At 50.1% G+C, this 11,413-nt stretch overlaps 1 protein-coding gene across 1 annotated transcript; it reads left to right on the top strand.

Annotated features, from left to right (window-relative positions):
• The first annotated feature begins 3,770 nt into the window (after positions 1–3,770).
• On the top strand, positions 3,771–11,138 carry LOC128336311 (testis-expressed protein 47-like). The gene is made up of 7 exons (XM_053275705.1): positions 3,771–3,883; positions 5,093–5,162; positions 6,791–6,894; positions 7,484–7,548; positions 7,773–7,968; positions 9,370–9,529; positions 10,928–11,138. Exons 1-7 carry the CDS (start codon positions 3,812–3,814, stop codon positions 10,963–10,965), a joined length of 705 nt encoding a protein of 234 aa, XP_053131680.1. The 5' UTR covers positions 3,771–3,811; the 3' UTR covers positions 10,966–11,138.
• The last annotated feature ends 275 nt before the right edge of the window (positions 11,139–11,413 follow it).

Genomic DNA, 11,413 nt, shown 5'->3' with positions numbered 1-11,413 from the left:
ACCCACACAGCCAATGTCAACAGTGCCTGCGAAGCAATTTCAGGGCCATGTCAGCCTGGCGTGCTCCATGCCATGGATATCCAGTCTGCGGACATTCGGTTTGATACTGAAGTGCCAACTGGGAGACATCCCTGCACAGCTATGCCTTGGGGTCATCTCTGCATTGCCTGTGGCCAAGTTGGAAACATGTAACAGTTGTGACTTTTCTGAAATAATCCTGTTAATTGCTGCCTGCCAAAGAAAAGGTCAGCCCTGCTGGATTAGACCAAGGTCATCTTATCCCCCATTCGGTTCCCAGCAGCAGCTAATCAGATGCCCCTGAAATGTGCAAGCCGGGATTGAAGTCCATTAGCATCCCTGCCCACTGTGGATGTTACGTTTCTTCTCTTCTCCTGTGTATAATATATATTATAATACATAATGTATAATATATAATATATTCAGGTACACTATTGGATTTACAGATGTGTTTATAATGTACAGCTCTGTCTATTTCCATTTTAAAATAACTCTGCTTAAGTGCACAAATTAATATAGAGTGCTGATGAAAAATGTGTCCTTGTCCTTGTAAATAAATTTTGAAGGTGAGAGGCTAAATCTTCAGAACAATGGTAAGCTACAGTGTAATGCTGAAGATGAGGAAGCCAAATGGCATGTTTAGAGGTACTGGGCGACATCTCCTCCCAGAAATGTATTGCCAAAAGGTCCGATATGGTTGCAAAATAATTTCCTTTTTATTCTTGAAACTGGAGCAGAGACATGAAGGGATTTTGAGGCATTCAGCAGGAGGATGTGTTAACAGCTGGGAAATGCAGGAAGCGTTTTGTACAGTGTAGTGTATTTTCTGAGTAATGTCATGTTTTTCATTGTCTTTTTAAACATATAAGTGTTTATTTATTATTCTGAATGGAGTCAAGTGTCAGTGGGGAAACCCCTCAACTTGTCTGGGCTGCTACTTGTGTTGTTTTGGTTCATTTCCCTCATAATACAGTAACCAAGTCTAATCCAGTGGGATGTTTACTTGCTGCAGTGATGTGAACAAGTTGTTCATGGTCCATGGGGAAATTAAATTATCCTGCGTGTGAGCCTGGCAGGGAAGTTAAGGATCTGTGAAAATCCTGCTCATTACTGGGCACTTGCAGGAGGTGTCCTGGTCTGTTATGCCAGTAATATTGAAAGCTCAGCCATTATAGCTCCATTCAGACATTACGCTGTACAGATGTCTGTACACACGTACGTGTTTTTGTGTGAATGACTGTGTACACTTGAAATGTGGACTTGGTTACAGGCCTCCTCAAATGCAAAGTACAGATAGGAAGTGTACCCTTGTCCATGTGTTGATCACTATGTGTGAACAGGTTGCAGATCTCACTGGACACAGATTATACATGCACTGAACATCATGTGTGAATGTGATCCTCTGAAGTGTGCAGAAACCCAGCCCTGCAAGCAGATCTTGCTCGGACTGACTGATAATAAATTGGTTTAGAGAAGCCAAATGACTTTTCTGTGTGGTGCTTTCTGAGCAGGAATGCGTCTGCCCAAGAAACACATTCTCTCTGATTATTATTTACAATTAATAACACTGTAAGAGATTACAGCCTTTGTCTCAGAGCAGCTCACATGAGGGGGTGGGGATGTGGAATCATCCCTGGGTGGGCTTCTCATAAAACTATTCTGTATTTCTGGTAGATTTAAAATGCTGCCACCTGATCTCTCCTACAGGCTACTCTGAATGGGAATTGGAGTGATCAAAGATTCCCGTTTTCCTCCTTGCTAACAAGCAAGTGTATAAATCCAATTGACCTCCCAGGCCTGCTTCCTGCACATGTAGTTAAATTGTTAATTTGGCCATGCTCTCATTGAGACGCGTTTTGCACCAGATACAATCCAACCCCCTTCCTCCTGCTGGGTCAATAACCACCCTTGGAGGCTTGAAAAAGGTAAAAAACAAAGGGGGGAGGGACTTGTATTTTAAAGGCTACAAAAATAGGTTGTCTTACACTTCAGTTTCAGGTTGCATTTAAGAATGCTTAAATGGTTACAGAGTCCTTTTCAGTTACTACAGACTGGTTCCGCCTGAGGCTTTTGGTTGGTCAGGTAAACTTAAAAATACTTAGTTGGTTAGAAGAATACTTCAACAGCACCCCAAATGATACTGGCAGCATGCAGCAAAATCTTAGTTCCTTAGTTGCAAAGAACAGTTATTTAGGAAAATGGAAAGCACACAGAAAGCAAAACAAATCCCTGACGCACAGTCTGACTAAACTAACTGTTCTTTCTGCTAGGTTCCCAAAACCAAAAGCCTTGCCTCCCCCTTTTTCCTTTAACTCACCAAACTCCTGAGGAGAATCAAGCCTCCTGCAGATCTCTCATCCTGAGAGATTATCCTGCACCCTTTAGCCATGAGGCATCCGACCCCAGGCTAGTCCGCACTCTCTCTTCCTTTCTTGTTCCCAGAATTCCCAGCAACAGCTCTCTAGGTCCCACCCCCCTGGTGGTCTGATTGGGTGATCTCTGGAGGTCATCAGCCTGCCAGTCAAGACAAGGGTTCACTTCTGATTAACTCTTTAGAGGGAGGGAGATTGGCCACCACAAACATACAGCCCCATAGTGCAAGTAAGACAAAAACAATAACTTGTGACTAGAAAGACATCAAGCTCCAGCTAGTAGACCAGGGGTTATAGCACACACACAAAAAAAGGGGGGGGGGAGAGTAGGTTCCAGAAGCCTGGCCATTGCTTGTGTAGTGGTTAGAGTTTCCGACTAAAACTGGGAAGATCCAGGTTCAAATTCGCACTCAGTCAAGAAGCTCACTGGGTGATTCTGGGTCAGTCAACTCATCTCTTAGTCTAACCCAGGCCTGCTCAATTTAGCCCCCACCCAAGCTGTTTTTGAACTACAACTCCTATAATCCCCAAGCACAGTGGCCAAGAGCCAGGGATTGTGGGAATTGTAGGCCAACATCTGCAGGAGGGTTGAAGTTCAGCAGCCCTGGTCTAATCCTACATCACAAGGTTGTTGTGAAGATAAAATGTGATGAGTGTGGGGGAAATTAGCTATCTCCCCCCCCCCCGCCCGCTGAGCTCCTGGGAGGAGACCAGTGAATAAAGACAATACTTCTAGCCTGACATTTCCCATAAAAGCATTCCATGGTATCTGAAGAATCTCACATTTGACTGGATTTTCCCTTCTTCCCAGAGAGGCTTAAAATAAGTCAGTTTGTGAATCAGCATAATATTCTAGCTCTTACCTTTCTGCATCTCCAACAAGGATGACCACTGGTGCCGTTCCTAACCTTTCACCAACAGGAGGCTGCCTGCATTTTAACAGAGCAACAAGAGGCGAATCTTCATAGGTCACGGACTAGACCTTGGTGTGCCGTTTTTAACGTGCCTTTCCAAATGTCCAAAACCCGCAATCCTCCCATCCTATGACATGAATGGTTTCCCCAGCACTTGTGCTCACACACATCCCTGTGTTCTTGCTTCTTTCTCACCCCCAGCCCGAAGAGCATCCAGCTGCAGGCCTTGTTCCTCCTTTGCTGCTTTGGGCCACACAGACATGCTTAGCAATATTGGCACCACACAACATCTTTCGGGTTTATGCTTCTGTCTTTTCGGCATGGCGGGGGGCGGGGAGGCTGAAAGCCTGCAGCCAGCCAGCCAGCCAGCCAGGTGGGCAATGCAGTGGCTTCTTCCTCCCAGCACAGGCCGTGCGCACTCCCGTCCGTTGGCGCAGCCCGTCCATTGCCAGTTAGCCTTGGCTCATGTTCCGGAACTGCCCTTCTGTGGAGAGGAAGACGGACAACATGGTGTCCAACCAGGTGCCAAGGAGCACCCTCCTCAGCGCCCTGGAGGAGAAACGGCGCCACCAGATGAAGGTGTGTGGGGCCAGGGGAGGGGGCTTCCCCATAGCCCCCCCACCCCAGGGCTCTTCAACACCCCCCACCCCACCCCAGTCCCCATACACACGCCGCCCCTCCTCCTCCTCGGCTTCCCTCCGGCTTCCCCCTTCGTTTCTTCACCTTCCCCCTCACAGCGTCTCCTTGCATGACCCCCCAGGTGTCGTTATGTATCCCTTCGTGAGGGTGGCGGTGGTGGTGATTGTTGCCTGCCACAATGTCTGTATCCGGCTTTTCGACAGTTGGCCAAGCAAAGTTAGCAGAAAATGGCCCCCTCCCTGCCCAAATCTCTGGGTGGGTGGGGGGCGCTGTGCTGTGCTGTGCTGTGCTTGTGGGGCTGGATGGGGCCTGGGGCTGCTCAGGGCCATCCCTTTCCAAGGGGCCTCCCAGCAGCCCCCCCCCCCAGTTTTGGGGATGGGTTTATTTGCCAGGTTGCTGTCCACTTCTTCTCACACTTGTGCTGCTTCTCCCCATGGCCACCCCCAGACCCACTCAGCCGCCCCCCCAGTCTCCTCCCTCGTCCACCTTGCCCCCCCCCCCACCTCAGGCCACACCCTTCTCCCCTCCCCCCTCAGTCATAACCACCACCACCCTCTTTGACAACGGCTGTTTTTATCCGTCATCCGGTGGTTCTGCGCTGACATTTTTTAAAACGGCACAGGCGGTCTTGAGGAGGGTGGAGGCAGGCAGCCTAGAAAAAGGCGAGACGTGGGTCCTCTGCCTCCTCACCGGCCCCTCTTGCTCACGTCTTCCCCTCCCTGCGGCCCTGACTCTTGCTGCTGACCCCTCCTCATGAGGCAACGGCCTTCCCCCCCCCAGCCCCACATCCCCCCACACCTTGCACCAGCTGTGCAGGCCTGCCCCTGATTTCGTTGTTTCCTTGGCCAGCGGTCAGAGCAAGGGGGTTAGGGCTGCCACATTCAAGCTTCCCAAATCCGGGCGGACTAATTTGCATGTTATTCAAATTAGGCTGCAACTAATTTGCATAGTATTTGTGCAAATAGCATGAATTATTTTGCCCCCTTTGTGTGTCCCCCTCAGTCTCCCCCCCCCCGGTGCCACCACTGGCTGGAAAGGGTTGGCCACCCTCCCTGGGGGAGGGCCCTGCTGGCCGGGCTTTGCAGAGCGAGTCTAACGCTGGGCAAATGAGTGGCCACTAAACGAAGCCTCTGCTTTTCTTCCGTGCAGAAATACCTGCTCCATCGACTCTTTTTTGTGGCGCTGCTGAGAGATGAAGTCCATGATGGAGAGGTCAGAGGTATGGTGGCCCCTACACCCATGCAGGGGGTTCTCAGGCAGGAACCTAGGCAGTTGCCATCTACTGAGTCCGACCCTTGGTCCACCTAGCTCAGTATTATCTTCACAGACTGGCAGCGGCTTCTCCAAGGTTGCAGGCAGGAGTCTCTCTCCAGCCCTGTCTCGTTGGAGATGCTGCCAGGGAGGGAACTTGGAACCTTTATGCTCTTCCCAGAGCGGCTCCATCTCCTGAGGGGAATCTCTTCCAGTGCTCACACTTCTAGTCTCCCTTTCATCTGCAAACTAGAGCAGACCCTGCTCAGCTACTTCAGGACATGTGGGAAGATATTCCCCTGAGGGGATGGGAAGAGCATATCGGCCTGCTTGCCTGCAGAAAGTTCCCAGTCCCCTCCCTGGCAGCAGCATCTCCAAGACAGGGCTGAGAGAAACTCCTGCCTGCAGCCTTGGAGAAGCCGCTGTAGACAAGACCGAGGTAGAGGGTCAGGCGGAGGCGGCAGCTTCCGATGTTCCTATGTAGAGCTGCTATTCTGTCCGCCAGGGGGCAGCATGCTCGTCTGGAAAGCCAAAGCAGTGTTTGCTGTCAAGAGGTGTTGGGTTTCTTCCCTGGAGCTTCCCCACACAGGGGCTTTACACCGAATCTTCTGCTTCCTCCGGGAGGCAGGCTGTGCGTTCTCACTACAGCCAGATTCCTGTTGAGGTCAGTTTCATGTCTTTGGAAGCATCCCACACACAAATCAGGCTTTTCCTGCTGGATTCCAGCTCATCCCGGTTTATTTCCAAGTTTTTAAAATGCTGATTTTCAGCGAAGTTTCTGGAAAATCCAATGCAAAGCGCTGACATCAGTCTTTATGTTTACATGATAAGAGCAAGTCGCACCTATAGGATGCAAAAACAAAGCCTCCTAGCTGCCTTGCCTTCGACCAGATTTACCTGGAAGTCTCTGTGAGCTTTCAGGAAGCACTTCACAAAGAATTTGGGTTTTTCACTGCATGTTAGAATGTAGCCCAATTTATATGAAGAGGAGAGCTGGTCTGGTGGTCGCAAGCATGACTTCTCCCCTTAGCTAAGCAGGGTCTGCCCTGGTTGCATGTGAATGGGAGACTAGAAGTGTGAGCCCTGTAAGATCTTCCCCCTCAGGGAAAGGAGCCACTCTGGGAAGAGCAGAAGGTTCCCAGTTCCCTCCCTGGCAGCATCTCCAAGAGAGGGCTGAGAGAGATTCCTGCTTGGAGAGGCCGCTGCCAGTCTGTGTGGACAATACTGAGCTAGATGGACCTATGGTCTGACTCAGTATATGGCAGCTTCCTATGTTCCTACATTAAAAAATCAACTTTTTTGCTTTGGGGTTTTTTTTTGCGGGGGGGGCAGCTTTCTGCATCCCACCCCCAAGAATGGTATTCACAGAAGCCCACCATAGATGCTGAAGTGATTGCAGCACTGAAATGCGATGGCTATTCTGCAGGGGGCTGGGCTGGGGCACCCCCTCAGTTGCTGCAGCACTGAAATGATGGATGGGGAGGTGCCCCTGATGCCCCTCCCATCCGTGCCCCGAGCGAGGCCTGTGTGCCGTGTCGGGTCCCCCAGCGGAGTGCATCTCTCGGCTCATCTCCCCCTGCCCTCTCTCTTCATAAGCTTACCACGAGCACCTTTTCCAGAAGATTGCCAAGTTCCACCTGGGGGAATCGGCCTCGGGCGTCCTTCTGATCTATTCCCACTGCGTCCTCCATATCCTTGAGGTGAGTCCAATGGCTGGTGTGTTTTTTGTAGTGGCCAAATGCAAATACAGTCCGACTCTATCTATGTTTATTTAGAAGCAAACCTCACTTCCTTCAGTGGGTTTTCCTTCCGCGTAAGCATCGCATTGCAGCCGGAGTGGATCAGTGCCCAGGAGGCTGGCTTAGATGGGAAGAGGCCCTGGGTCCCTCCGGGCAAGTACTGTCTGCAACAGTGACCAGAAGCAGCAGATCTCCTGAGGTCCAGCGAGGGCTCGAACCTGGTGTACCTTCTGCCTGCCAAGCAGGGGGGGCTCTGCTGCTGAGCTGCACTCTGTCCCCCACCCCCCGTCCTTGTGTAGCCCCTCTAGTGTACAGAGAGTTGAGGTTTTACTTAACATGTAGGACTTCACAATTCAACTTTGGAAACAACATTCCAGCATTTCAGAACTTCTGGGAGCCAACACAGCTTTGTGTTTTGCCTCTCCGGCTGTTCTGTTCCTGTCTGTCTTCTTCCCCAACAGGAGATTATCTTAGCCCTGCAAGCTGGGGGGCGGGGGGGGGGGAATGGTCTCCTGCCATTTGCACACACCCTTTTGTGCTTTCCTTGCAGGCATCCAGTGGCACACTCTACCACATCCTTAAGGACTTGGCAGCCTTGGAAAATCAAGGCCCAGCGTAAGTGGTTTGACACTGGCAGCTCACTGGATGGGGCCCGGGAGATGGGAGTGGTGGTGGGGGGGAGAAAGAGGAACAGGATTGCTGCTGCTGCTCTCCAGTTTGCTCTCGGGATGGGAGCTGCTGTCGTTCAGCAACATCTGAGGATCCCAGTGTGAGAACTGCTGCCTGGCGGTCTTGCCACCCTGGGGTGTGTGATGGTCTGCAACTCTTCTTCCTGCCAGGGCCTTGCTGCAGGACATAAAGATCCTGGTGATCTCTCACAACATCCCAACCAGACTCTTCTCACAGTGGAACGCCACAATGGTGGAGGTGCCCATTACTCTGGAAGATGTCACGCAGAGCCAGACGACCGAGGAAGTCATTACCGAGTGCCTGACACTCATCCTCAGACTGGGAGTGTACCTTGCAACCCTGAAGGTGAGAGGGGTGCGAGCAGAAGAACCAGTCACCTGGGAAAGTGCATTTCCCCCTTCGGCTCGGTTTCCCAAAAACTAGTACAGTGAATCAACAGGCACCCTGGGAACCACATGCCCAGAGGGAACTGCCCTTGTACTCAGTAGCAGCTTCTCCTAATGAGTCAGGGGGCTGCCATGCTGCCTGCAGGCTGGCCGTTTGTCAGGTAGAGCTGCGCAGTTATTCACACAGCTCTACCTGATGAATGGCCAGCCTGCAGACAGTGCAGATCTTGTGAATGCTGAGGTGGGGTGCGCTGGGGTGGGAAACCAGAGGAAGTCAGAAAGTTGTAAATGGAACTGCTGGCTGTCTCTCATTTGGTGGCCCCTGGCGCATTAGGACGAACCGCGTAAGGACTACACTAATCCATATCCGGCAAGTCTCAGTCACTGCAATCATGGATTGGATAATGAACTTTAATTGACAAATCTATAGTAAAATTCTTTGCACCTATAAAATTGATTGCTGTTAGATGTGCTGCAGCACACACTGTGTATTAATCTTTTCCCATACCCCTGGCTAGTTCTTAAGCGATGGACTGATTTTGCTCAGTAGGAAAAAAGATAAACTGTTGTGGCCTATTTGAACTGATTAATCTGACCATGTGTACATTTGTTATGTGTGCAATAAAAATGCTACAGTCTATGCTCACAGAGCGAGAACTTCCTAGTTCAGATTTATTGTTTTGGTGGCAGGCATTGGCGGGGCGGTGGGAGGTTTGCATTTTTGTTTTGCAAATATTGTAGTATAATGGCTCCCTCCTAGTCAGAAATTTGACCGTGGGAGAGTGGGGAAGCATTGCAGGATGTAAAAATAGGTAGGCTGTTTATGGAATAAATATGAGAAGTTGTTCCTTGAGGACTGTTGATTCATCTTGATGTCTCCAAGAGAAATGAGGAGTTTCAACTTGGAATATGTTTCCGGGTGAAATACAAAGTGCTGGTTATTACCTATAAAGCCCTTAACGGCTTGGGACCAGGCTATTTGAGAGAGTGCCTCCTTTCTCGTAATCCCTGCCGACTGTTCCGATCTTCTGGAGAGGTCCGGTTGCAGTTGCCACTTGGGGAGAATGACAAGTTGGCCTTGAGACTGTGCTGACGTTTGCAGGAGACGTCCACCTGGCTGTCCGAGTGTGTCTCTCCTACCGGGTGTTTTTTATTTTATAAGAACTGTACTTTAGTCCCTGCTTCTCTTTTAGCCACTGTTTGTTTTAGCTGTTAAAGCTTGCAAACTGCCTCGGGTGCTACTATTAAGGCGGAAGAGCAGAGCCAATGCTTCAAAACAAATACTGATAAAACAAATGCTACAGAACGAAAACTAACTGATGTGATGCATTTATGATACCGTTTGGGCTTCCCTGGACAGGTGGGCAATAAAGGCCTGGGGGATTGCCTCCACAATGTTGTGCCCGAGCTTCTGATCCCAGCAGAAACCATCAGGTGCCTGTGCAAAGCCAAGGAATGCTTGAGTCCAGGGGAGTTTCTGAAGATGTACCATGATCCTTTACAGCCCAGAATGGATTCAGGTATCTGATCCCTCCCAGGACCGCACTGTGCCTGGAGTGTGAACAGTGTGCATTTAGGTGATTTGCGGGAGCCTCCTTCCCTCGGAGGTGAGGTGGGTGGGTAGTGCCTGGGCAGAAGCTAGCTCAGCTCAGCTGGGGCACCCACCCTGCCCAGGGGACACTCTGCCCAGAGAGGCTCACCCAGCTGATGCTCTGATCTTTTCAGCAGCAGGGAAAGATCTTTTTATTTCCTCACCATTTATACTCTGTGGGGGAGATTGTTTTTCACTGCTGCTATGTTTATCTATCCCACTGCTGATGTGTTTTATTTATTTATCATATTTGTACACTGCCCCAAACTTCTCTGGATGGTTAACAGCAACATAAAACAAATTAAAACAGAAATTAAAACCTTAACCCAATTTGAAACCACAAGCTTAGTTAAAAAGCTTGGGTGTATAAATGTGTCTTTAGAGATTTTTTTAAAATTACTGGAGATGAAGAAGCTCTTATTTCAGCAGGGAGCGCATTCCAGAGTCTCGGGGCAGTAACAGAGGAGGCCCGTCCCTGAGTAACCACCAGAAAAGCTTGTTTTGTTAGTAAATATTCTGCAGGGAACAGGACATGCACCTGTGCATTAAAAGAGCAGGAGTGGCCCCCCCTCCGCTTCCCCAGTGAGTAAAGTATTTATCTATTTCATGCCTTACAAATGTGGAACCTCTGAGTACCACTTGCAAGGGAGCAACAGCAGGAGAGAGGGGGGCATGCCCTCAACTCCTGCTGTAGGCTTCCAGTGGCATCTGGTGGGCCACTGTGTGAAACAGGATGCTGGACTAGATGGGCCTCCTTGGGCCCGATCCAGCAGCAAGGCTGTTCTGATGTTCTTAACTTACTAGAAGAGCATGATGGGGAAATGGTTAACTGCAGCCCTTGGGTGTCTGAACAGAACTCTGTAGAAGACCGAGTAAGTGTTTCAAAATGTTTAGGGGCCTAGGCAAGCTAGGAGCCAGGGACTCCTTCAGCCCTGCTTAGCTCATAGCTAACGTTCCTAGAGACAGGATTCAGTTGACTCCAACACCTTTCCACCTGGCAAACAGAGAGGATGCATGGTCAAGGCAAGGGGCTCTCAAGCTTAGCTACTCAGCCAACCCGTGGCACATCCTGTCCAGCGATGGTAGAGGAGAAGGGAAACGTAACCGCTCCTGTCATTTGAGTTATACAAGTTTAGAAAGACTACTTGAAGGTCAAAGGTTCCGTATCTCTTGAGAGGGACACACAGCCCCCTATTTGCAACAGTTTTAGATTTCTTCTCTCCTAGGAGAGCTGAGTAGCAGATGCAGCGAGAGTTTCACAACATGTTATATTTCATGTTAAAGATAACAGCATCATGGCACTCTCTCTCTTTTCTCTTCCTTGCAGAGACCGTGTGGCCCACTCACACTCATCTGTTCATATGAAAGCCTAGACTTCCTCCCAACGGCCCCTGATCGCACACAGGGTATCAGGAGAGAATGTGAGGGAGAAACTGTGGCTGAACGCTAGCCAAGTCCGCTTTCTAACTTGACCTTTGATGCCCACTGAACCTCTCCCAGCCACACCTAGGGAAGCAATAAAGGCGTTAGCAAGGCTTCCTACTCTTGTGCCAAAGGGTTTGTGTTCATGTGCACAAGGGGACATGACAGCAAGGTTCTCCCCCCGCCCCCGCTCACCTGCCCAGCCTTGCCTTCCACATACGTGATAAGGAATACCCTAAACCACTCTCCCGCCCAGCAATAGAGGTATGAGCAACATTAGCAAATGCTGCCTCTTGTGCCAAAAGATTTGTGTTTATGTGAACAAGGGGGCCTTCCAGCAAGGTTCTCCCCTCCCCCAGCTTTGCCTTCCACATACAGAGGAAGCTGCCAA

This window comes from Hemicordylus capensis, chromosome 13, assembly GCF_027244095.1.
Source record: "Hemicordylus capensis ecotype Gifberg chromosome 13, rHemCap1.1.pri, whole genome shotgun sequence".
NCBI classification, from domain to species: Eukaryota; Metazoa; Chordata; class Lepidosauria; order Squamata; family Cordylidae; genus Hemicordylus; species Hemicordylus capensis.
This window is presented reverse-complemented; position numbering and strand designations above follow the sequence as displayed.

What these genes read in the sequence shown, in the direction of transcription:
- LOC128336311 (XM_053275705.1), top strand. Translation starts at nt 3,812, where the DNA reads ATGGTGTCCAACCAGGTGCCAAGGAGCACCCTCCTCAGCGCCCTGGAG. An exon ending in AACGGCGCCACCAGATGAAG is followed by an intron (nt 3,884 to 5,092) that starts GTGTGTGGGGCC and finishes TCTTCCGTGCAG; the next exon opens with AAATACCTGCTCCATCGACT. An exon ending in TGTACCTTGCAACCCTGAAG is followed by an intron (nt 7,969 to 9,369) that starts GTGAGAGGGGTG and finishes TTCCCTGGACAG; the next exon opens with GTGGGCAATAAAGGCCTGGG.